At 30.5% G+C, this 25,400-nt stretch overlaps 3 protein-coding genes across 3 annotated transcripts; all 3 read right to left on the bottom strand.

Annotated features, from left to right (window-relative positions):
- Positions 1–355: 355 nt before the first annotated feature.
- On the bottom strand, positions 356–4,908 carry LOC107495345 (E3 ubiquitin-protein ligase KEG). Its single transcript, XM_016116469.3, has 5 exons — positions 4,809–4,908; positions 3,233–3,597; positions 3,036–3,127; positions 2,090–2,563; positions 356–1,717 (listed from the first exon to the last, which is right to left on the bottom strand). Exons 2-5 carry the CDS (start codon positions 3,587–3,589, stop codon positions 736–738), a joined length of 1,905 nt encoding a protein of 634 aa, XP_015971955.1. The 5' UTR covers positions 3,590–3,597; positions 4,809–4,908; the 3' UTR covers positions 356–735.
- A 9,309-nt stretch (positions 4,909–14,217) lies between these two features.
- On the bottom strand, positions 14,218–17,876 carry LOC107495399 (uncharacterized). The gene is given in 6 exon segments (XM_016116549.3): positions 14,218–14,591; positions 14,594–14,751; positions 15,566–15,657; positions 16,077–16,176; positions 16,721–16,820; positions 17,441–17,876. Coding segments are annotated over 6 exon segments (699 nt in total). The 5' UTR covers positions 17,631–17,876; the 3' UTR covers positions 14,218–14,532.
- Positions 17,877–18,564: 688 nt separating this feature from the next.
- On the bottom strand, positions 18,565–24,336 carry LOC107495360 (UDP-N-acetylglucosamine transporter UGNT1). Its single transcript, XM_016116495.3, has 10 exons — positions 23,898–24,336; positions 22,568–22,644; positions 21,862–22,023; positions 21,612–21,745; positions 21,128–21,258; positions 20,985–21,029; positions 20,794–20,891; positions 19,726–19,833; positions 19,348–19,404; positions 18,565–18,997 (listed from the first exon to the last, which is right to left on the bottom strand). Exons 1-10 carry the CDS (start codon positions 24,049–24,051, stop codon positions 18,923–18,925), a joined length of 1,041 nt encoding a protein of 346 aa, XP_015971981.1. The 5' UTR covers positions 24,052–24,336; the 3' UTR covers positions 18,565–18,922.
- Positions 24,337–25,400: the final 1,064 nt, after the last annotated feature.

Here is a 25,400-nt window from a genome sequence, read left to right as displayed (position 1 = left end):
TCTTTCGATGGAGCAATTTTACACCATACGACGCATACAATTAAGAATTCAATAGGGAAAGTACAGAAGTACCCAAATAAATAAAAAAAGAAACAAAAGCCATTTTCTGGGTTCCTTATCCTAGCTTAATGTAGAACGTAGAATAGTTTACAATAATCAGAACTAGTTCAAGGAGCAGATAAGGATCATTTATATTCATATACCATAATTCACTAGTAAATCCGTATTTGCAGCTTCAGAACCACAATATGACATTTTTTAGCCGTCACAAAAATTTTGATGCCATAATCAACATATTCCTGCAGCTCCCTCACCTTTGAACTAAAGCTTGTCCCGGATGCAGATCTCATAATACTAAATTCAGACCACGACATATTTCCCAACACTTTGAATTATCATAAATCAATAGAAATTGATATCAAGCAACAATCATAAGAAATGTGCCACTGCCACCCTAACAAACTTTTCTAACCTTAAACAAGCACATATTCAGTTTTCTTTTTGATAGCATGCATCATCCAAAAGCATCAGCATGGAAACATATGTACAATGTCTAGGTAATCCAAGTGAAGGATATGTACATTTTCTACTTTCATATTTAACCTAATTGCTATTTTTGCATAATTACAATCTTCATTTTTTTTTTTCATAGGATGGAATAAAAGCTAATGGAATTCATTGATTCATTCTGAAATAGTCGTTAGTAATCCAACCGTATTGAGATTGCATGGTAAACTACCGAGCTGTGGGAGTGGAACCGCCGCCTTCTTTAAAGAGAATGTTGGCAACCGAAGGAACCCAAGTTGGGTTGCCAGGATTCATAATAGCAGTGGAAGATCTCCTTGTAGAATTGTTAGCATTTTGACCATCAACTTCACTTTCTATTGCATTAACTTTCTTCATGCTCCTCCCAACCTTCTTTCCAGCAAACATGCCAAATTTCAAAGCTGTGAATATGCCGAACGCAATTAGAACAGGCCTAATTGCCCAATGATGATCCTCTACATGTTGATACTTCTCTATCATTCCGGGACAAGTCTTGAAATCAACCATTTCAACCTCAGAAGGATCAGCCAAGAAGGTTCTTGATTCGTTACCAAAAGGCAGCAGCCCTGGGAACTTGACGACCAAACACCCGTTTGGTAGGATCCATGAAATTTTGCCGGTAGCCCAGGTCCCTCTCCGTTTACGCCATTCAAATCGAGGACTCAAGACATTCTCTTTCAGCCTAACAAACTGGCCAACACAGTATGATTTAGCCATTTCGAGCTGCGAAGAATTTCCCTTCCAAAGGGTCTGCAAACCGATAAATCCCACAGTCATTCTACCTTCACGGTCAATGTGATGTAAGATGCCAACTGGCGAGTGTTTCTCGTTTTCATCCTTCAATCGAACCCAATCGCCAGCCGCAAGGCCAAATGTGACACGTTCAAGAGTTGACGCTTGAACTCTTATTGGGTCATGAATTCCATGGACCCTCACAAGAACAAATCCATTATCTGGATTACGTTCTAGGCCAACAACAGTTCCACCCGGGACATCCATATTTTGAGATGTGCATGAATTGGAAGACTTCCTGGATCGCACTGTATCATGCACTTGAAGAGGATCCTTTGAGAGAAACCACTCTGTGTAGCCAGTGCTGCTTGATTTTGCAGTAGCTTTCACATTTCCAAGATATCTCCATCCTCCATCATTTGCCAGTTCATCAAGTGCGCTGCAAAGTATGCAGTAAAGTTAAGGACTGAATGATTTTGAGTATCATATACTTCTTTTCTTCAAGATAATTAGAAAATTAAATGCTTAGTCACACACAATTTCATGATTTTCTCAAAGATTATTTGTTCAATTTTTCCAGGTTCAAAAGTGATCATGGATGAGTGGAAGCAAAGTGCAGAGCACTTACACTGTTTCTCAATTAATTAGCTACCCATGTTAAATGTTCAGTTACCTTGATTTATACTTAATAGTTAGCTAAATCCAACAAAACGGTAACTTTTGTGAAAGCTAACAAAAAGCTGCACCGCTGCATGGTCAGAACTATGACTTTTTTTTTTTTAAATTGAAAAAGAAATTAAAGGATACAAACCTTTTGAAGACACGCTGAATATCTTTCATCAGTGGGCGATTCCTCAAATCATACTCAAAGCATCCATTGAGGAGATTCTCAATTGAAGAAGGAAGGCCACTTGGAACAAGGGGTTTTTCATGCTTTTCGACAACTGAGTTGTAAACTACACTAACAGGACATCCATACCAAGGTTGATTACCAGTCAACATTTCAACAATGGTGCAGCCGAATCCCCACGAGTCTGTTTCAAAGGATATAGGGCCTCTGATCTCTGGTTCCCATTGCTCTGGAGCCATGTAATTTGCAGTTCCAAGCCTCTGAGCCATATCTGAGCTTAGACACGAGGAGCCAAGCAAGAGGTTGGGAATGCCAACATCTCCCAAAACCGCTTGATCATTGTCATCAAGAAGAACATTAAAAGGTTTAAGGTTGAGAATAAGGATCCCTTTAGAGTGAAGTTCCAAAACACCTTGAGCCAGATTGATCCCATACCTGCAAACAGTAAAATGGTCTTAGTTTCGACCAGTCCCCACCCCTGTTGCCATATATATACACACACACACACACACATAAAGATGGGACTGTTTTGGGTTTGTGTCTGCTTTTGTTTCCCATTTTAACCCTTATAAATCTACTCGACAAATATAATTGGGTTAAACATATAATGAGAGCAAACTACCCATTGTGTGTAAGCATATACATTTTTGTTAACCCATATTCTCTAAAATGTTTTCACATTTTTTATTCTATTTACATATCATCTTATCGCTCTAAGCATCACTCAATTACTTATTATTTCGAAAAGTTTACAAATACAAGAGTTTGATCAAATGAGACAATGTAAAGTTTACACCATTCCTATGTTAATTAAACTCTTTAATCTTCACACTAAAAATAGGTATATTGAGTCACTAGTATTGTGAAAGATAAAGCAATGATAATTCACTAAATAAACCAATATTACCTTAAAACATCTTTCAACGAAACCCGTCCTTCTCTAAGTCTAGCCATCTTGTCACCAACTGAACCCTCATACAAATTCATAATGATGCATATCTGCGAACATAAACAAACATGTAAACTAGATAGAGATCAAACAGAAAGTTAAAACTCAGCTATGTTGTTGAACTAAATTGCACAGTGCCACAGTCCAACTCTAACCCTTCCATTTATGATTGAAATTCCATGTAGCCAGCAAACACTAGCAACTCCTTGGCACATAGAATATAATTCATTGAACTTCTCTAATATAATCTTTGTATTATCCTCTCTGATTGGATATAACATCTTAGCAGCAACTTCATGGTACTCATCATAATCTTCAGTGGAATGATGATGAGTTGCTAGCCATAGATCCCCAAAAGGTCCCCGACCAATCCTGTGTCTGAGTTTCAATCTTTCAGGTTCTATCCAGGGACTTGTGCCCCTGGAAACAGTTCCCGGAATGTCAGAATCACCTTCCAAGAGATCATAGTCAAATGAAGCACCAGGTGGAGTGGAAATGACTTCTCTAGCCATTCCTGAATCTGAAGTTGTAACATTCATAAATTAACTTAGCAAAATGTACAAATCCAACTACAATTATTCAAATGTGCACGCATATATGACAATTGGTTGTTAGTCAACACTGTAAAAACACAATAATTAAAGGAAAAAAAAAAAAACAAGAATGCCATAATGATGATAACTTTCTCCTCTCAACAATAAACCAAACAAGTAGGCATGTCGACGAATTTAAATTACTATTAATGATGTAATGGTTTTCAAGGAATAACAATCTACCCACTGCATATGGTGTCGAAGGTTCGTTCATTAGACAGAGTCAACAAACACAGATTTGTTGAACATCTGTAAATATTTGGCTCATACCTTGTGAAAACCACACCCAACACTGGAATCCCATAACTTCAATTCTAACATAACTCTTGAAAATGGCACCACAAATGAACCTTTTACTGTGTTATTGCCTCCCATGAACATTCAATTAACTTTTGATTTTGAATGTTCTGCATTTTGTTTGGTTTAAATTCAAGCCCATATCAGAATCAATTCCAGTCTTTTTTTTCCAGAACCACCTCCATATAAAAGGAAACTTTTCCTTTGTATTAGATATAAATAATGTTACATCAAGATCAATTCTAAACTAAATCAATTTTGCTAGAAATGATTCTACTAAACCGCAGACACACTTAAGAAACATTATGATAATACTAATATCTACCATAATTCACTCAATTGCACAAATTTCTGATCAACAAACATAGGGATATAATGAACTGAAAATAATAAAGAATCCCACAAATTCCAGTGATAAACAAGTCAACACACGCATGCACACAAGTAAGCAACCATCATCAGCTCATGCAAACTCTTCTTTACCTTCTTAGAACCAAAAAGAAGAATCAAAAACTGAAAACAAAAACATGTAACTTTATCCACTTCTTCTTAATTTGATTTTAGTTTCAACCGGTTTGACAAATTGAATAACCAAACCGAAGTTCAAAATAAATAAATAACAAAATTGCACAGCAACACAGCAAAACCAGAAGCATACCAAACCGAAGCAGAAAACGAAAGAGAAAAGAAGAAAATTGGGAAAGAAAATAGGAGTGTAAGCTGAAGCAGTAAGTGTGAGTGAGAAAGGAGTAACAAACCAAAAGCTACAGCGAAGAGAATTGAAATTTCAACAGAGATTAACAAAAAAAAGTTGTTTTTATTGTGGAAGAAAGAAAAGGACCTTATTTCTCTGCGTATGAATCTCCCAGAAAATTAAACAAACGAGGAAATGGAGGAATGCAGTTGCAAAGAGAGAAACATGAACTGAACTGAGATGAAAGTGAATACTGAATAGTAGGATTAAATACCTAAAATGGTCAATTTCTTTGGGTAAATTTTTAACAAAAAAAAATTTTTAAATATTAGAGAAATTTTTTTTAATAAAAGATACATTAATATCTAATTCTTTAATTTAAAACAAATAAATATATCAGTCACAAAAAAAAAATAAATATATCAATCAAGCTATTCTTTTCTTTTCTTTTTATAAATAAATCACCTTTTTTATCATAATATATTAGAGAAGAATTTGTATTTTTATTCCATCCTACTAGGATTTTTTTATATTGTTAATTGAAAAGTAATCTAAAAAGTAAAAACATAATTAACTAATAAAATCATCTTGTTTCTATACTAATATTAGAAGTATTTGATACACTAATAGTTTTTTTGTATTTTATTTTATTACATATTATGTTCTAAAATTTTAGAGAGTTATATATATTTTTTATTTTACAAAAAATTGCCGACCAAAATTTTGTCAATGATAATTTTAGAGTTTACTCAAAAAAATACAAAGAAAAGTGTTTATACAATAAATATATTTATTATTATATTAATTCTAAATTATAAAAACATTATTCTTATCAAAATAATCCTTCTAAAATATTATATATTTTATATTATAAATGCATCAAAATTAATCATATAAAAAAAAGGTGGTGGATGAATAATTTTACTTATTATACAAAGATTTTTGTAATATAAATATTACTTTCCTTTTTTACTCAATATTGAAGAAAAGCAAGAGAAGATTTTTAGTTGAGGAAAAAAAGGAGGATAAAGTGGTAATTATGGTTGCGGGACCCACATAGACGGTGACGCAGAAATGCGGTGGAGTGTTCAATTAGTCCGTTACAAACTACAAAGCTGCACGCTTCCTTCTATGACTCTCCGATTCTAACGCCATTGCTCTATTTGCTCCTTTGTCATCTTCACTTCAACGATCTTCGTAAACTACAAGTCTCAGGTCTTGTTAACATTTTGGCGCCATTCTTAATCTTCATTAGATCTATAATTTGCAAGAGCCTCAGTTATCATCGATTATTTGATCTATAATTCTCAATCAATTAATTGGTTGGTGGGATGATAATAATTGATTTGTATAAATTTATATTTTAATATATATTTTATACGAATCATTAAGGTATATATAGTTATATACTTTGTTGAGTTCGAATTTTAATTTATTGAATGATACTGTAAATTCATAGGTTTTCATTATAATTTATAAACTATTGGACATATAATTATGAGGAAAAGGAAAATAGCCTTGTGTTAAGGAAATAAATAGGCATGCACTATGAGATGAACTTGTATTCAAAGTTTAACACAAATTCATACCAAAAATAAATAAATAAATAAATAAATAAAACATGTCAGAACGCTGTTAGATAAGTCATAAATATTGACGTCAAATAATTTAAATGAAGTTAGATGCATTTGGATAGTACAACTTGATCTTTCATATTTAGAACATCAACCATCCTTTTTATTTTGGCTTCACGCAATCATGCTCACTAGAATAAATAATGTTGATAGGACAAGATCATATACATTAATATAGTTGGTTAGAGTTAAGTTTACTGTGGTCTCTAAAATTAGTAAGTTACATTGATTTAATTTTTGAGATCTCAATTATTATAATTTGGTTTCTTAAATTTAAGAAAGTATAATATGTTAACTTTTTATGTATTTTTTGTTACTGAAACTCAACACTATTAGTGATATGGCTTAACTCTTGATAGGTTTAATATATTAACAGCATGCTGAACTATATTAAAAATATAATTGCATTGATTTGGTCTTTTTTTCCTTTTATAACCTAAACTACAAAATTTTATTTTCAATTTTTTTTTTCTTCATCTTCTTCTACTTCTTCTTTTCGTTGTTCTTCTTTTCTATTGTGCATCGTTGCAGGTTTAGGATCATGATTTTAGGTGATAGCCAAAATTTCATGCACTCAACCATCAAGACCCCAAGTCAAAGAGGATTTGGAGAGTATCAGAACCCTCTACTACTTTGGATAATGACACAATATACTCAAAATAAATATTAATAAAATCATCATATTTTTCTTATTCATGAAGTATATCTCTCTTAATTCATTGTCAGAATTTTCTTAAATCAACATCTAAATTTTTCTTCAGGAATATGTCGTCAACATTCTTTAATCTTATCATAATCAAAGTAAATATCAATAAGGCAATTTTTACTGTGTTTTACCTTTTTTTTTGTGGAGCTAAGTGAAAAAAGAGAAGACGAAATAATCAAAAAAGATGATATAACGTTTTAATATGAAAAAGATTTCAAACGATATCGTTGTAAGTTTTATTTAGATACATATAACATCGTATATGTCCATCATGGCAAGAATTAGGCCACCTCAATAACAACAATGAGATTCGGTGACGAAAAATATTCGAGGAACTAACATGGTGCACATTTTTAAATTTGGGGATTAAATTATAACAATTAAGATCTCAAAAACTAAATCAGTGTAACTCACTAATATCAAAACTAAGGTGGAGGTTAACTCTATTTGGTTAATTAGAAAGAAGCATCATGTTCTTAACTTGGTAAACTTTTAATTGATGAGGCGAAGAAAAAAAGCTAACATATTGTGATGATTTTTAAGAAGTAACAAGCGTAATAACTCGTGTCATGCACGTAATAAGATTGAAATTGTAATTTTAAGTTATTTTATTAAAATTAATTTGAATTATAATAATTTGACTAATAAAAAAGTAACATGCTATGCATTGTTCGTTTTTTCTTAATCTAGTATTAAGTATATCAATTCTAAAATAGTTATTAATCAGTTTTAATAATTTACTTTTTTCAATAAATCAGACATGTATACTTAATGTGACCATAAATAACCTAGTAATACTTTCTACTAACAAATTTTTATATGTTATTTTACCGTGAAGTAAGAACATATCAAAATCAGTTTAAAATGAACAACAAATTATTAGAAAATTCTAATACACAAAGTTCTCTAATAAATAATAAATAATTTAAAATTACTAATATTTATTTAATACATCATATGCTAATACTAAGAGTATTTTTTAAAAATATATATTCATAAAAATAGATATAATATGATTACAAATATAATATAAACAAATATGCTAAATAACAAGTTAAACCAATATGCTTACCAATGCTTTTATTAAATTTTACAAATTGAAGAATAAGTATGTATTCGGTTGTTTGCTGATCACATAGATAATTGAATAATTGAGTTATAAATTAATCCCACAGTGTGCACCTTATTTTTTTTCATTTCTAAATAAGAGTAAGAATTAAGTGAAATAAGTAATAATATATAATGAAAAAGATAAAATATTTTGCATATGTATATATAATTGTTACAAAACAAAATCTTATTGTAAAATATTAAAATTTCACATACTCCAAATAACGAAGATCAACCACAATGTAATGGTTACTTCTTCTTATTTTTGATCATGATATAAGCTCTTTTTTTCGGTCAAGAGTCTAATAACATCTAATTGAAAAAAAATGAATTAAAAGTATTAAATTAAAATAATAGAATAAATTACTTATAAATTAAAATTTTTTTACCAATTTATTTTATATTAAATGATAAAACTAACAATATATTAATAAAATGATATACCTTTAAAGAAGTCACAATACAATTTTAAACATTTGCATAATTTAAAACCACTAATATTTATTTAATACTTACACCATATGCTAATACTAATTATATTAAACGATAAAACTAACAATATATTAATAAAATGATATACATTTAAAAAAGTTGCAATACAATTTTAAATATTTGCATAATTTAAAACCACTGATATTTATTTAATAGACCATATGCTAATACTAAGAGTATTTTCTAAAAAGATATATTCATAAAAATAGATATAATATGATTACAAATATAACATAAACAAATATGTTAAATAAAAAGTAAACCAATATGCTTATCAATGCCTTTGTTAAATTTTACAAATTGAAGAATAAGAATGTATTCGATTGTTTGGTGATCACGTAAATAATTAAATAATTGGATTGTAAATTGATCTCATAGTATGCGCCTTATTTTTTCTTATTTCTAAATAAAAGCAAGAATTAAGAGAAATAATTAGTAATATATAATAAAAAAGATAAAATATTTTGCATATATATAGATAATTGTTATAAAACAAAATCTTATTGTGAAATATTAAAATTTCACATACTTTAAATCATGAAGATTGACTACAATATAATGGTCACTTCTTCCTATTTTTGATTATGATATAAGCTCTTTTTTTCAGTCAAGAGTCCAATAACATCTAATTGAAAAAAATTAAAAGCATCAAATTAAAGACAAATAAATGAATAACATAATAAATTACTTATAAATTAAAGAATTTTTACCAATTTATTTTATATTAAACGATAAAACTAACAATATATTAATAAAAAGATATACCTTTAAAAAAGTCGCAATACAATTTTAAACATTTGCATAAATAAACTATTAAAATCTATGTTATCGATAAAATGATGCTATTATATGATTTCTTTGCAAAAATTAAAATAAACAAACAGTTTTATGTAGATTAATACAAATTAACTACGTACCAAATAAGTTGGATTGTTCATTTATTTGTTTTAATATATCAGTATGAACAAGAAAATTGAAATGATTGTCAGGAATTTTACGATCATCGAGTGTATTTATTATATGTGACTCCTTCTTAAAAATTATTCTACATACGTGTGCAGTCGGAATATAAATTTTGCTTGATTTCTCAATCACAAAATCTGAGAAGACATAGACCTTCCCCTCAATCAGTTCATTCTCAAACATCTTTGCCAAATAATTATTTATTGAAGAATGAATTTTATCACACTGTGAAAACAAATTAAATATAAAAACTATTAGTACTTATAAAGCTATTAAATGACACAGTCTTTGATTGTAATGGTTTACTTATCAAATAAATTTAAAATACGAACAAAAAATATTTATAAATTGGACCTAACATCACTTTAAAGAATCATGAAAAATAATCGACTAACTTTAACATCTATTAGAACTATTTCTATGTAAGTTGTCTTGCTCTTGTAAAATTTGGATGAGACTTTTCATAACCTTATAATTATTGCCTTTATTTTCCAAACTTTTTTATCACATAATCTACCATAAGTAATATTATTGATAGCATCGTAGCTATCAGCCATTAGGTATGAAAAATAAAAAATAGAAAAAGAACAATGTATGAATTATGAATTCTCTAAATGATAAATAATTATAAAAATTCACTATATATATTAGCCAATATTTTTAATAAAAATACCTACTACAATTAGATGAAAATTATGTCATTGTATTTTATTAACCTTTATGATTAATTCAATGAAAATACTTACTCGATATATATGTTATCTACATTAATTATATGTCAATATTTTTAGGAAAGAGCTAAAAGAGGAGATATATAAATATATATAATATTATTGCTATATAGGAAGCAGATATAAATTGCTACATTTTTTATTATATTATACAACTTAAAATCATAGTATCATGTTATTATTAATTGTATATACTTGGTACAATTATATCAAATTTAATTATGACTCTAAATAAATAAAATATATAACAATTAATATTTTTTTCTTACATTCAATATTTACTGTAAATATAAAAAGTAAAATAATTAATGAATAAAAATAGGAATAGAAAATAAAACATATTAATTAAAATTCAATTTGTTAAATAATTGATCTTGTGTCCATGCAATATAATTTCACAAAAATGTTATGAATCACAACCTTTTTATACCACAAAAGAAATACTATATGTAATTTTTAGCAGATAAAAATAATTATAAAAATTAATTATTAATATTGATATCAATCACAATTTATTATTGATACTTCAATCCTTTTTAAAATATATTTTACTTTTTTAAAATACAATGCATGTACCATATATACCTTTTCTATTATTATTATTATTATTATTATTATTATTATTATTATTATTATTATTATTATCTAATTAATATCAAATTAAATGAGTCATCATTAATGTGTATCAACTATCTACTAATAAAATTATTGTACATGAATGAGAATTAGAACTATATCAATTAACACAATTAGAATAATTAAAAATATTGATGATTGATAATTAGTTTAATAATGTATTGATGCCTTACTTTCATTAGTTGATAATGTATTAAATATTGATTTTATATAATTATAATAAAGATATTTTTCTAAATGAGTATAATTATTTATTAAATGTTAATTAATATAATTATAATAATTAATAAAGATATTTTTATAAAATAAATTTAGAATAGAGAATAATACTTTCATTTTGGAAGAAAAATAAATTTATGAGACATTGACACCTCACTTTCATTAGTTAGAAAAAACTCAGTTGTAGTATATTAAGTAGATTTTTTTACGTATTAATTTTATATTTAATATTAAAACATGACAATTTACTATGTTATTTTACTATTACTGTATGTAGTATTACATTATAAAATATAAAAATTGATGTGATTATTATATAGCTCAGATGGATTGGATTAAATATAAAAATATAAAACAGAATATTATTATTAAATTTTAGTAATTTTAAGTAGTCAATAATTTAAAATAAGATAGAAGTAACTATTCATAATTGAATAGTTTTGGTTGATTAGACTAAAAAATCGAAAAACACACTAAATAAAAAGCCAAATTAACTTTAATATTAAATTTATTAATACGATTTTAATTTTATATAATAGTTAAATAATAGATTAGTAAAAGTAAATGAATAAGAAGAAAACAAAATGAAATAGAAGAGATAAAAGACTACAATAAAATAAGTTCAGTGTGAGATTTTTTTATAAATTTTATATCACATCCATTTCAATAATAAATAAATAAAAATACGTCAACTTGATATCTAAGAGAAAATGATGAAATAAAATCATAACACAGTTCTAAAGTAAAAGTTTAAATTAGACCATAATATCATTGCACAACACAAATTGAAAGTAATTTTACACTACAATATACCACACAAACAGGTAAATGACATAAGTTTAAATACAATTTTTTTTATTTATGCATACATGATAACATCATGATTTCTAAATGCCTCATGGATACCATATTTGAATGATGAGCAGGGAGTTGGAGAACGTGTGGTGGTTTGTGTCTACGATAGTTGCCTTTTTGCGACGACGCCTCATAGGAAGAAAAAAATTGTTGTAAAAACTACCCAATGAAAGAGTAATTGGTAAATAAATGATATTTTCTTCTAGCATATATGGTCTTTTATAGTGGTAAAATAAAAATTAGAAGTAATAAAATTTTGTATTTTTATATTAGGAATAGAATTTGATATTTATCCTAATAAAATTAAATAACTAATTAGTTATAATCCATGTATTTAAATAAATAAAATAAAAATATTTTTAAGAATTAATCAAATCAATTAGTTGATAAAAATAATTAGTATAATTTATTTTATTTGATTTATTGAATTCAAAAAAAATTAAGAAATAATTGATTGAATTAATAATAATATACGAGTAATTGAAATAGTTTATATACAGATTTTTCAAGTTATTATTATTATTATTATTATTATTATTATTATTATTATTATTATTATTATTGGATAATGAATAAGAATTAGAATTATATCAATATTTTTAAAATTAATATAATTAAATTGACTAAAAATATTCAAAATCAATGTGCGTTATTAATATCATAAGATTTGATCATTTTATGATTAGAATCAAATATTCTTATCATGATTATCACGACCGGTGCCATTACCATATCATTATCATATATTATTATTATTAAAATGATTAAAATATTTTCAATTGATATATAATCGATAAGTAATTTAATAATGCATTAAATATTGATTTGATATAATTATAATAAAGATATATTTCTAAATTAGTATAATTATGTATTATTCATTAAATATTAATCATAATGTAATTATAATAAAGATATTTTTTATAAAATAATTTAAAATAGAGAAAAATATATTCATTTTGGAGAAAAAATGGAGTTACGAGGGATCGATACCTCACTCTTATTAGTTGGGAGAAAACTCAGTTTTAGTATATTAAGTAGATGAAGCCGGGGTTGATTTACCAATATTTATTAATTTTTTTATGATTTGATTAATAGGTATATTATATTTTATTCTCAAATACGACTTTACTAATAATTTGCTAGGAAGAATTATAAATAAATAAAGTACAATTTTTTGTCCTGTACTAATAATTTATGGAGAAAAAGAGATAAGCGCGTGATAAAAAGGATATGAATTTAAAATAGTGTGTAAAAGTATTTTTTTGTATTTTAGCACACTAAATTATTTTAATTCTCACGACATTCTTTAAAAAATAAAGAGATTCATTTTAGTTTTTTTGGTGACTAAGAGATTCATTTTATTTAATTCTAGATAGATAAGATTTTGAAATTAATACAGTTTTAAATTTTTATCAATTCCAATATAGAGATGTAAATCAAATCAATTCCAATGTTTTGGGTTTCAACATCCAAACACATCCATGATGTTTTTTTCCCCCAATATTCTTCAGCAAATCCTTTCTTATTAGTAGTGTGGTCTCTGATTGATGAACAAGCATAACAACTTATAAGCGAAAGAAGAGGTCGTTGTTTGCCACGTTTATTTAGCCTGTCGTACAAACAAACAGAAAAAATTCCAATACGTCACTCAGATACACAAAACGAAAATGTGTGCCTTAGCTTATGAGACTATTTTACCTGACCAATGACTATTGATTGAAAAATAGATAATCAAGTGATTATGGCATCAGGATCTCATCCAGCATGCTATATAATATATACATAGCTCTTGGAAAAGTATTAACTAATAAAGAAAGAGGGTTGTGTTTGTGTGATTGTGTTAAGGGTTTGTCATATGATTGCGAATGTAAGGTTGCATGCGATGAATGATGTATGCAACTAAGAGTATGAATAAATATTGCTAATTTGATAACAAGAGAGAAATTGAGATAGAGGATAGCCTTATTAACATTTCGTATTTATTACAATTTTCAATATTCTTATTTATTGACAGGCTTATTAGTCTTGATAATTTCTTATGGACAGAGCAAATGAAAAGAAGACTTTATCTTATTACTATCTTGCTTTACGCCAAATGAAAAGCGATACAAATATTTATTGACAAGAAGAGAAGGACAACAGCTATATAAATATCAAAATACACATATCAGAATCAGAATGTAATATCTTATTATCATATGTACAGATAGTTCAACTCTAAATGGTAAGGTAAGAACACAAAATAGATATTTATGTTGTTCTATGATGAGTTGATGACACTATTGCCACCACTACTAAAAAGAAACAAAAGTGCATAAATTATGAACAAAAAATTTTCCAACAATCTTGGCCTTCATTTGCAGTATGTATAGGAAGTAGAGAAACACATTTATTCAACAAATCAATACTGTCTTCTGATATCCCTCCAAGGATAGTGTCCCCTCCTGCGAAAGCTTATGACTCTTCTCATCTTTCTAAAACTTCCTAGTAAACATTTGGCGACCACTGAGGGGAAGAATATCCTACTTTGAGTTCTCGTTTTCGGTACAATGGGCAGCCTGTTGTATGAGAATAACTCTGCAACAAAGCTGGTTAACTTGTTCTTTCCAACATGAACTCGTACTTTATTGTACAGCTCGATCTTCCTATCCTCAGTGGCTACCTCATCGGAACAAATTTCTTCTTCTTCATCATCATCACTATGTTCTTTAGGTTGATAACTATTCACTTGCGAGGATGACCTGCACTTTCCATTTATGTCACTCAGATAGTGCAAGGACATTTTTTTGGGAGTAATACCATATCAGCATGCATGAATCAATAATAAAGGATGTTCATAGCAATATTTCTGTAAATTTACAATTTAATTTAGGATCACCATCTCTACTTATCCAAATGTGGGTCTAGCAAACTCCAAAAAATGAAAGGGAAAAAAAAAGTGTAGCCAGTAACTGATAGAAAAGGTACACAAAGAATAGAAACGAAATACAGAGACAATGTAGTATTTTTAGCAGATTTCAATATGCGGAATTGAAACATTTATATACAATATAAAAATCATTAGCTAGGTAGAGGTGTCCCTCTATTTAGAAATATGCGGTACTTAACTGCCTCCATCAAAGGAAATTAGAGATAGAAAGAAATGCATGAGAGAAATTTTGATATGGAATGATAAATGCAATGCACATTATTTAGTTGTTGCAGATGGAAAGCTGTACCTTTGCAAAATGTGATGAGATCAAGCTATATGGCAAGAAAAAACAAATAGCCAAGAAGCAAGTCCTTGTGTAGTCCAACATGATTTCACAAATATTTTGACAGAGTAGTGACAAAATGGTTAAAACCAATGTCCCCTACAATCTAACATGTGAAGATTCAAGCACAAAACAAACAAATTTTCAGTAACCCTAAACAGAGCTGCTTATGTTAAACACATTGCAAGATTCAACTAAACTAACTGCAACCTGGCAAACAGCATATTGATCCTAAATCTCCAGCCAACTGCTGAATATTTGTTTTTATAGCTAACCAATGAGACCGTACGAAATTTAGTACCTGCTGTGCTGTTTAAAATGGAAAACTCGTTTCTTTGATCGCTTTCTTCTTCGAGCACTATAATAGTTTGAGACATGGCGGATGAAACGAAGCTTTGCATAGCAAAATAAAACAATAAACTATTATGATCAATAAAAACCTTCTAACAAGAACATAGTATAGATATTATGCTAAACAAGTAGTTCAAGAATGAGGTAGTTCTTAGACTATTTATTCACACATGGTACTTGCCAATGCCACTTATGAGATATATTCCATTCCTCAAATACTATAGACACCAAATTAAGTTACAAATCAACATTCCTGACGACTGAAACAAATTAAGGCTTAGGAAGAAAATTAAGTTACAAATCAACATTCTTGACGACTGAAACAAATCCTATAGACACCAAATTAGTACAATGGGAGAAGGTTTAGAAGAGCATAGGAAAGAACAGTTTAAGGGTGATTCAGTGCATATCATTAACACGTGAATATTTAGATGAAATATGAAAGACTTGCATCTACAAACCTGATCACCGTCCTTGATGCCATAATTTCTCAGGTAATCATCATCTTTAACAAGCTTCTGTCCATCATAGCATAAGCAAAACTGCCGCCAAACATGTGGCCTTCACAATGAAAGTAAAATATGTGATTATATAATCAGAGAACATATTACATATTAATTTGTACAGAAAAAGGAAAAACAGATTAAGTTGACCAAGTAATTGTCTGAACTACAATGAAAAAACAATAACATCTCACTTTTAATCCAAGGTTGAACAACAAAGTGAAAAGTTTCCTTTTGCCCAGGTTTATCAGGTATTCAACAACAATTTTCAATACTCCAGAACTAGTTATAGTCCACTGGTTGCAACAGACTAAAAACTAGTAAAGTACACAGCCAAGAAATTCTTCAACAATAAAAAAAGTAAAGAGCAATGCTAGGAGAGCAGCAACTTTTGTGATTGGTAGCCATCAAATAGCCATCAATGATGATTTAATGGTGTGAGATTGGTGTGAGGTTTCATCCAATGACTCACCTTTCTCTGCTAGTTACATGCTAGCCAAAATTCAATAAAATTGCTGGCCTCCTAGACTTTTCCAAAAGTAAAATCATACATTGCCCACTGAAAACCAAGTAACCAACACAGTAACATACATATCACACACCATGAAATCTTCCCTGGCCCCTTCTGAGGCATGTGACTGAACACCACCTTCACCGCCTCCTTAAGCTCAGCAATAGTTGCTGTCTTCTCAACTTGAATATCTGCAAAGTACCAATGGTCTCTGGTATCAATGTTCCAAAAACATCGCCAAATATTGTTTTCAGGTGGGGGAGAAAAAGATGTATAAAAAAATGCTATTAATTTCGGTTATGGTTCACAATTTCACATTTAGAATTGTTGCCACACTGCAACATACCGGCAACTATAATCACAGTTGCATACTAAACAACCTCTCCACAATTTCAGCACAGAAACTCTTCTACCAATTTCACAGGTTATTTTTGCAAAATTTTCAAAATTTCATCTTAATATGAATGAAAGTTCGGTAACAACAAACAATTCAATGCAATATAGTATGCATATGCTCCAATTAAGTTATTTCAAATAACAGATTTCCTTGTTTTTTTATATAATTTAGTGAAATCATGCATTTCATATTATGGTGCGGGATAATACTTGCACCTGCTCAACAAACAAAGGCTATGAGTTGAATCGTTGTAAATTCAAGTCCACAGATACAACTGCATTGCAGTTTTTGCATTTTCCACAACCGAATAAATAACTAACTCATTCGTTTCTCTTATAACCTTTTCAGAAATGTAACAACCATAACCGTAACCGCAACGGCAAATTAAAATTGGTGCAGGGAGCGAATACATACCGAAGGTAGATCCATCCAATTTGAGAACAGTAAGGCTGAGAGGCTGAGATCGAAGCCTATTATAAAGGAAACTCTTACTGGAGAAAATGCGGTCCATGGTTGGGATCGAAGAGAATTGAATCGACAAGGGTGATCGAGAAGGAGAGGAAGCGTGGTTAGGGTTCGGCATTATTAAGCTAGTGTGTGCCATGGCGGTGACTGAGTGAGTGAGAAGAAGCGCGTGAGTAAGGACATTGCGTGGAGAAGAGAGTGGTGCATAAATGGGGAACGAGAAGAGATTCTTAGAGAAGAACGAATAGAATACGCAATGTTATTGTTCTTTGGCTTGTGTCGGGGGTGATTCTTCTTCCATACAAACTGTTGAGTGAGTGGTTTGTGTTTGAAGCAAAAAGCGAGCCATTTTTGGAGAACGGGAGGATGACCGTTAACGACTCACTCAAACTCTCAAACATGAAACAACACAACCAACGAAAACCTTACACGTGCCCTCAGATAACAAGCTCTGACTGGACTTGCTCTTGGGCCTAGGTCTGGGCCTGTGCTAGGCCCTCTCTTAATTTTTCCGAAGGTTGGACAAATGGACAACGTATATGTCTCGTGTCCCTTTGCTAAAAACCGTTAGTTAAAACAAGTGTTGGAGGTTCGAATCTCGCTTCGCTAAAAACCGTTAGTTAAAACAAGTGTTGGAGGTTCGAATCTCGCCTTATGCATAGAGCAACAGTACTGCGACGGATTAGTTCTTGATTTACCGGACTTGGGGATGTCGTGAGAAACAAAAAAACAAAAATCATTAGTTGGACGAGGGTATATGTCTTGTGTTTCTTCGCTAAAAACCATTAGATTATTTGATATATTTGACTAAAGGTGAAAACTCACGTGCAGTTGTCTTTATATGAAGTTGCATGTAAATTTTTACTTTGACTAAATTATCATCTAACAGTTCTCAACAAAAAATCTGTTTGGAAGATTTTTATCTTCATTATCTGTACTTTTTCAGAGATTTTTCAATACTTTTCATATGTAAAATCAGTAATTCAAAACAGGCTGAAGTAAAAATCTGTCTTCCTTGAGTCATGTTCTCAATTCAATCATTATTTGAAGGTGATTGAGAAGAATAATACAAAGAGAGGAATACATAGGATTCAGCAAAGCAAATAGCCAAATACAACTATGTTAACATAACATTAGATCAAATAGATGTTTTTCTTTGTACATACATCAAATAAATAAGATGTATAAATATACACTGAAGCCATGACTGCTGCTATGCCCTGAAAATTGTTGATACAATACACCAACTTCTCAGTCAGCAAAAATTTCCTAAAAATGTGGATTAGTTGATCAAATGTTCCACAGACCACGGTATGACTAAGATTCTTCTCCCTTTTAAAAGGTTTGTAGTGATGATCACTACATGACTCAACTCAAGTGAATGGCTTTCCCTAATTGCAAAAAGAGGTTTGCACTAAAAGTGTTGAGTTATTATTTGCCCATGAGCTTATAGTAAGCATATAAGCCAGAGCCAGTGAAACCGAGTAGCTGCCCAATTATGTTCCACTGAAACCAAAACAAAACAATATTCTATCAAAATAATATACAATAAAGTAAAAAAGGATGCCCCATAGTGCAAAGCTCTGCAAGAAGAAAGGCTCCTTTTTATGATTTTAACGTGCAACAAGCCACGGAGCTACATTTTCTTATTGGAAATTGCTTCATGGGCAGAAATTTTGCCAGCATGTACTTGCCAGAATTATGTAACAATTGGTTCTGGCAACACTGCTTCCGGCAACAAGCTAGGGCTCTCTAGCACTGTTCTTTCTATTGTATCAAAATGTGGCTGTGTATGTGTGTGTGTGGAAGCGTATGTATGCTCAATAGGAAATAGCTGTCTGGACAAGAGCACTCACAAAATCAAATGGTAGCCCACCAAAAATTACCCAGCCAAGTCCAATAGTAAATAGATCCTGCACATCAACATAAATAATTAGAATTTGGCACATAAAAACTGAACACACAAATCATGACATTGATATGAAGTAAAAAAGGTCATATATTAGAGATTCTCTGTTTAAATGAGTGCATTCAGACTCTGGCATTACGTAGTAGTTATGACAACAACAACCTAGCCTCATGCAGACTCTACTCCACACAATCAGTTCTAGAAAGAAAAGCTATACTAACATCAAGAAAAAGAAAAAGCAAGGCCTTACAGCACCTCTAATGCCAACCTGTAAATTATAGGGGAATTATTCATGCAAGGAGAAACAAGTAGCAGCAAAACAAACCTTCAGATTACCACAAATCGTCTGTGTCACAGCTGAATTTAGAGTCGTGTTCAAGAAAATGCAGTAGTTCAAGAAGAACGCCAGTATGCAGGAAAAGAGCAAAACAACCTGTTCAAGAAACAAAAAAAGAATGATCCTTAAAAAAAAAAAGAAACAAAAAAAGAACATATAAAAAACACGTTATCCTAAAATGAAATTAGGAAACTGGGTTAAAAGATTGATGTTGATGCTGATTGATATAGACAGAATGCAGTTGCTACTTAATGAACAAAACTATTGGCAGACCTTTTACAGCAACATTAAGGCAATTTTACATGGAGACGGACCTTATTCCTTTTGGTTTTAATTTTTAAAGGAGCTTCGAGTACAGCTACAGAGATGGAGGAAATTATGGACATGTGGGATTGAACCAAGAGAGGTGCCACATGAGCTTATAGCTCACTGGCAGAGACAAACTTTTGATTGCAGGAAAAATTGTACTCAACTCTCTACTCATTGAAGCAAATAAATTGAAATGAAGATCCACATAGATATTGAACATAGGAATGCAGTAACGTGCCACAAAAGAGCAACAACATAGCATTGGATTGGAGTTTTGGCCACCTAAACTTCCATTTACTTTATTGAAAGTAAAACCATTGACCATAGATGTGTTGGTGTTTTCACAGTGATATTTTCAACGGAATTTGATGTCAAACCCCAGTTTTGGTCAAGGCAACTCTGAGTTGCTTCCATGCTCAATGTTCTCTTCCTAATTTTTCCATCATTTTACAGGAAAAAGGATGATACCCTATATGGGTCATTTGCATCTTTCCCCCATTTTGTTTATTCTGTTAAGAGTATAATCCCCCTTTCCTTCAAAAAGTGGGTGGACATAGAGTTACAAAGTATAAATGTGGGGAGAGAGTCTATTCTTTAAGCCTCCATATTATTTTATTCCAAATAGACATTGTCATAATCCTCGTTAACTTCACAAAAATATTATTATTAATCCTTTTACAACTAACCAAGGAAGCTCCAATGATGACTACTACTAACTCAAGTAAGAAAGGCTCGAGCAGAACTTACAATAAAACCAGGTGAGAAAAGATAAGGAAAGTTAAGTGTCATCTTCAAGTCACCACGAATAAATGTCCAAACGAGCAAAAATGGCCCACATACAACGCCTATAATACAATATAAAAGTATTCAGAGTCAGAAACTCCATTACATAAAAGTGTAGCAAGAAAGTTTGACCATCATAGAACCTCTAAACTTACCATTGCACCACATAAGTCCAAAGCTATTAAGACCACTAGTTTTTCCTGAGAAAAGCTCATGATACAAAATGATTAAGTTCAAACTGACCGGGAAACACAGTATAAAGTTTCCACATGAGAATATGAGAAAGTAGGAACACAACCTATGCGGGAAATGGTTGCCAGATATATTGCTGTGGTAAAGTTTGCCAAGAAAACAACACTATAGCCATAAGCATCAAAAGAGAAGTCCCGAACTCCCGCAATCAGCGCACCAAAGACAATCAAGCCAACACTGATAACAGCCTTATAGATTTCAGTTAAATGAAGGAATCAGGCACATGCTTTCTCAAAAAATTTGAACTTCAACTTTATTGAGTTATAAAGGAAAAGGGGGTAATAATAAAAAGGACAGTGAACCAATCATGTTATCCTTATTGCAAATGCATATCAAGTCAACACTGATAACAGCATCATCAATTTCCACTAAATGAAAGGAATGAAGCACACACTCCTCCAAATAAAAGTTGAACTTTCACATCATTGAGTATAAACGAAAAGGAAGAAATAACCAAAAGGACAGTAAACCAGTTACATTGTTCTTACAAACAGTAGATAATATCATGCAATCGAGAGAAAGCAAGTTACCTGAAAATAACAGAGGATGAATACCTCTGTTGCACGAGAAGAAACTCTACAATCATTGTAAATACCACAGTTGTTCGCCTAAGGGTGGTGTACATTGGAACATTTACTCCACGGACAGACTCCATGGTGACTAGCTAAGGAGAAGCAACAGGAGTATATACAAAATAGTTAGAAAAGAAAAGAAAAAAATGAAACAACGGAGTTTGTCATTTCATAAAAGAAGAGAAAACGATAAGAAATAAGGGACTACCATGTAGAGTAAATATGCTCCTGATAGAGGAAGAGTGTGCTTCAAAGTATTCAATGGTACAAATTTTGTTGAGTTATCTGATATTAAAGATTTTTCACCTGCTGAGAAAGAAATTATCCTCCAGCGCCTCAGTACATAAAGAAAACAACATGAACATACCATCTGCAGAAGAAAGAAGCATACAATGTGAAATGGATCAAACGGATCTCAAAAAGATATCGGTAGTTGTAACTTGTAATGCAACAGTGATCAACACAGCTATAACTCTTGCTGTTTCAAATTAGTGCTTTAAGTAATTTGAATAATCTCTTACAACTTAGTTTCAGGAACTTCAACTCTTAAAACATAGAGAATGAGCTTAAAGTAACTACCATTTTAGTGTACAGGAAAACCACACGAATGAACAACATAAATCCAGAATATAAGAATGGAATTAGAGCAGCACTAAAAAATTGGTTTCCACCCTCAGTAACTGATAAATTAAGTACTGTAAAGAGTTATCAATCAACCAAGTATGAATATATAAGACTTAAGGAGAACGATGTTCATGCTCTCATGTAAATAAGGTGGATTACAATGTCTTTCTGTTCACAGTTTTCTCCAAAAGATTACTGAAACTTCTAAATACTAATGCCAAATTAATGGTCTGTCATGTCTTGGCTCACATGTAATAAAGAAGGAAACAGAACCCTTTTTAAGTATCAACCTGAAGAAGTGTGATGACATTTGCAGATGGGAAGTTATATGATGAAAGAGCTGCCTTATTGAACATCACCAAGAGAACTACAAAAAGGGGAAAAAAATATTTCTTAGTAATGGTGCATTTAGCAGTTAAGAATCAAGATTTGAAGCAGCATCTACAACCTACATGAGTTTTTGTGTACAAGTTGCAAAAAAATTTTCTAAACATCATGTCATTGATCATTAATATTTCTTTGAACAAGAGCTCCCAAAAACATATCTCCAATAATCTATATTACATTTCTTCCATATTCAAGTACACAACAGATATTAACAAACTAAATGAAAGATGCACAAAAATTCCCATACATTTGGAAGTAAAGAGTAGGGCTTGTGAGTGTTTCAATTCATGTTAATATACTATTCGAGAGTTCTTTTAAGTTTTAAAATGAAAGAATAAAATGACAGATTATCATGCAAGGTTATCCTTTATTCATTTCTATAAACAATAAAGTATAGTTAACTGGTACTCTAAATAGCATTGCATATAGCAGACCAAATTTTCTAAACCTCATATCACGTATGAGAAAAGGTGCAAGATAATTTGATAGAAACCCTAGCAATTGAAGGATGAAACGAAATGAAATGAAATCACAGGTCCTCTTGCTCATCTTAGAATCAATACCACATAATTTTTCTAACATAAAGTTCTAGCTCTAGCCACAATCTTGGAACCAGTACCAGTACACACCACTCAGCCATCTACTATCCAGTAACTATGATAACATCATAAGCCATCAAAGTTTCAAATGAAACTTAAACACTGTACCAAGGGAATTGCATTATTTGCAAACAGGAGCCAATGGACAACACATCTACTTTCTTCTTTCCCTCCTACTGAACCCCAAAAATAAAATTCTAGAAAATTATATCTAACATATATCTTATATCTATACAAATATTATAGGGCTCTCCCAATTTGGTACCCAACAGTTTAATTCCATAAATTGCACTGCAATATATTTTTTTCTTCTTTTACAATTAAAAAATTCCTAAAATATGTAACTACAATTCAAAATAAAACTACCTAAAATTGTCTTCTGCAAGATGCTGAATTTTGATTTTTCTGGACTTAGATGCCATAACTTTTATTTTAAAATTATTTAAAACACAAATTAACACACAATCCTGCAAATTGACTGAAACTTAAATTATATATAATATATAATATTTCCGGCGATCAAATGAATAGAAACACTCGTAAAATCAGAGAATCCGATCATCATCATCATTCTAAAATTGAAATTATTCAAATAAAAAAGAAAAGAAAGATATTTGGAGATTAGAGAACAAACCGGCGCAAGACATATAAGAGACAGCGGCGTAAGCACCGCGTTTGGTCATGGCGGAACCTTTGAAGAGCTTGTCCCCATCGTCGTGGGTCCTGCCAGGATCCGACACCGGAAGCATGGGGTTATTCTCCGACGAATTGGATACTTTGAGAGACATCTTTTATTCTTATTTGGTGTTCACGGAAAAGCAATGAATTGAATTGGTTCAGGCACAAGGATGGAGTTTTGATTTGGAGGAGTTGAGAACTCCGAACTTGACTTTTGACTTTGTCAACTATCAAGAACACGACGGCTCCCACCACTCTCGCTACACTCACACAACCTTCCCATCGCATAAGAATCTCCTTTCTTTTTTTTCTTCTAAAATTAAGAAAGAGATTCGAATTCGCGATCTCTACATAAATAAAGAAAAACCATGCTATTTGACTATAGCTCTTTGTTATATGAATTTCTTGTTTTAGTTTTTAGATTCTTCAACATCAAATTTGCTGTATTTCATAGAAACTAAGGATGCTTGCCACTTTAAAATTGTGAGTCTAATTCTTTTAGTATGTTAATTTAATAACATATTTTATTTTATATTTTTAAATATTATTAATTAATTAATAATAATAAATAATAAATTTTGATAATTTTTTAATATTTTTTTAAAATAATTATATCCATATATTAAAATTAAATCCTTTATTAAAAAACTATGCTAATGCAGAAACAGAAAGAACTTATAAAGAAAATGAGTGTTGATATTATTTATTATGAGTGTAAAAATACTATATATTGTGATTGTTAGAAATACAAGAATAATTTGAAAAGTGTATTATTAAGTTTATGTCAAAGTACAATGTATAAGAAATATATATAGGTGTTAGAAAAATCAAAGTAATAAAAGTATACAATCTTACAATTAATATACATATATGTTATATAAATATAAATGATACTAATTGATCTAAATTGATTTTAATTATTCTCTAACATCCCCCTTCAAACTCAAGTGGAAGCTAAGGATACCATCTTGAGTTTAGATACCAAAATCCGAAAACAACTTGGATGATGAGTCTTCGTGAAGATATCAGCAGTCTGATCCAGTGTTCTAACAGCAAAGAGACGAACAACATCAATAAGGATACGTTGCCGAACAAAGTAACAATCAATCTCAATGTGTTTGGTGCGTTCATGAAACACATCATTATGGACAATCTGAATAGCACTACAGTTGTCACAAAAAAATCAGTTGGGGACGACTGCGGTGCACCCAAGTCTACGAGAAACCAACGAATCGAGACAACCTCAGCAGTGGTGTCAGTAAGAGCACGGTATTCAGCTTCTGTACTTAATCGAGCAGTGAATGTTTGCTTCTTAGCTCGTTACAAAATGAGAGAGTCGCCAAGAAACAAATAATAACCAGTAATAGAGCAACGATCAGTGGGATTATCAGTCTAATAAGCATCTGAGTACACCTAAAGGGATAACGATGAATCGGCAGAAAAATAAAGGCTGTGAAAT

Source organism: Arachis duranensis, chromosome 6, assembly GCF_000817695.3.
Source record: "Arachis duranensis cultivar V14167 chromosome 6, aradu.V14167.gnm2.J7QH, whole genome shotgun sequence".
Lineage (NCBI taxonomy): Eukaryota > Viridiplantae > Streptophyta > Magnoliopsida > Fabales > Fabaceae > Arachis > Arachis duranensis.
This window is presented reverse-complemented; position numbering and strand designations above follow the sequence as displayed.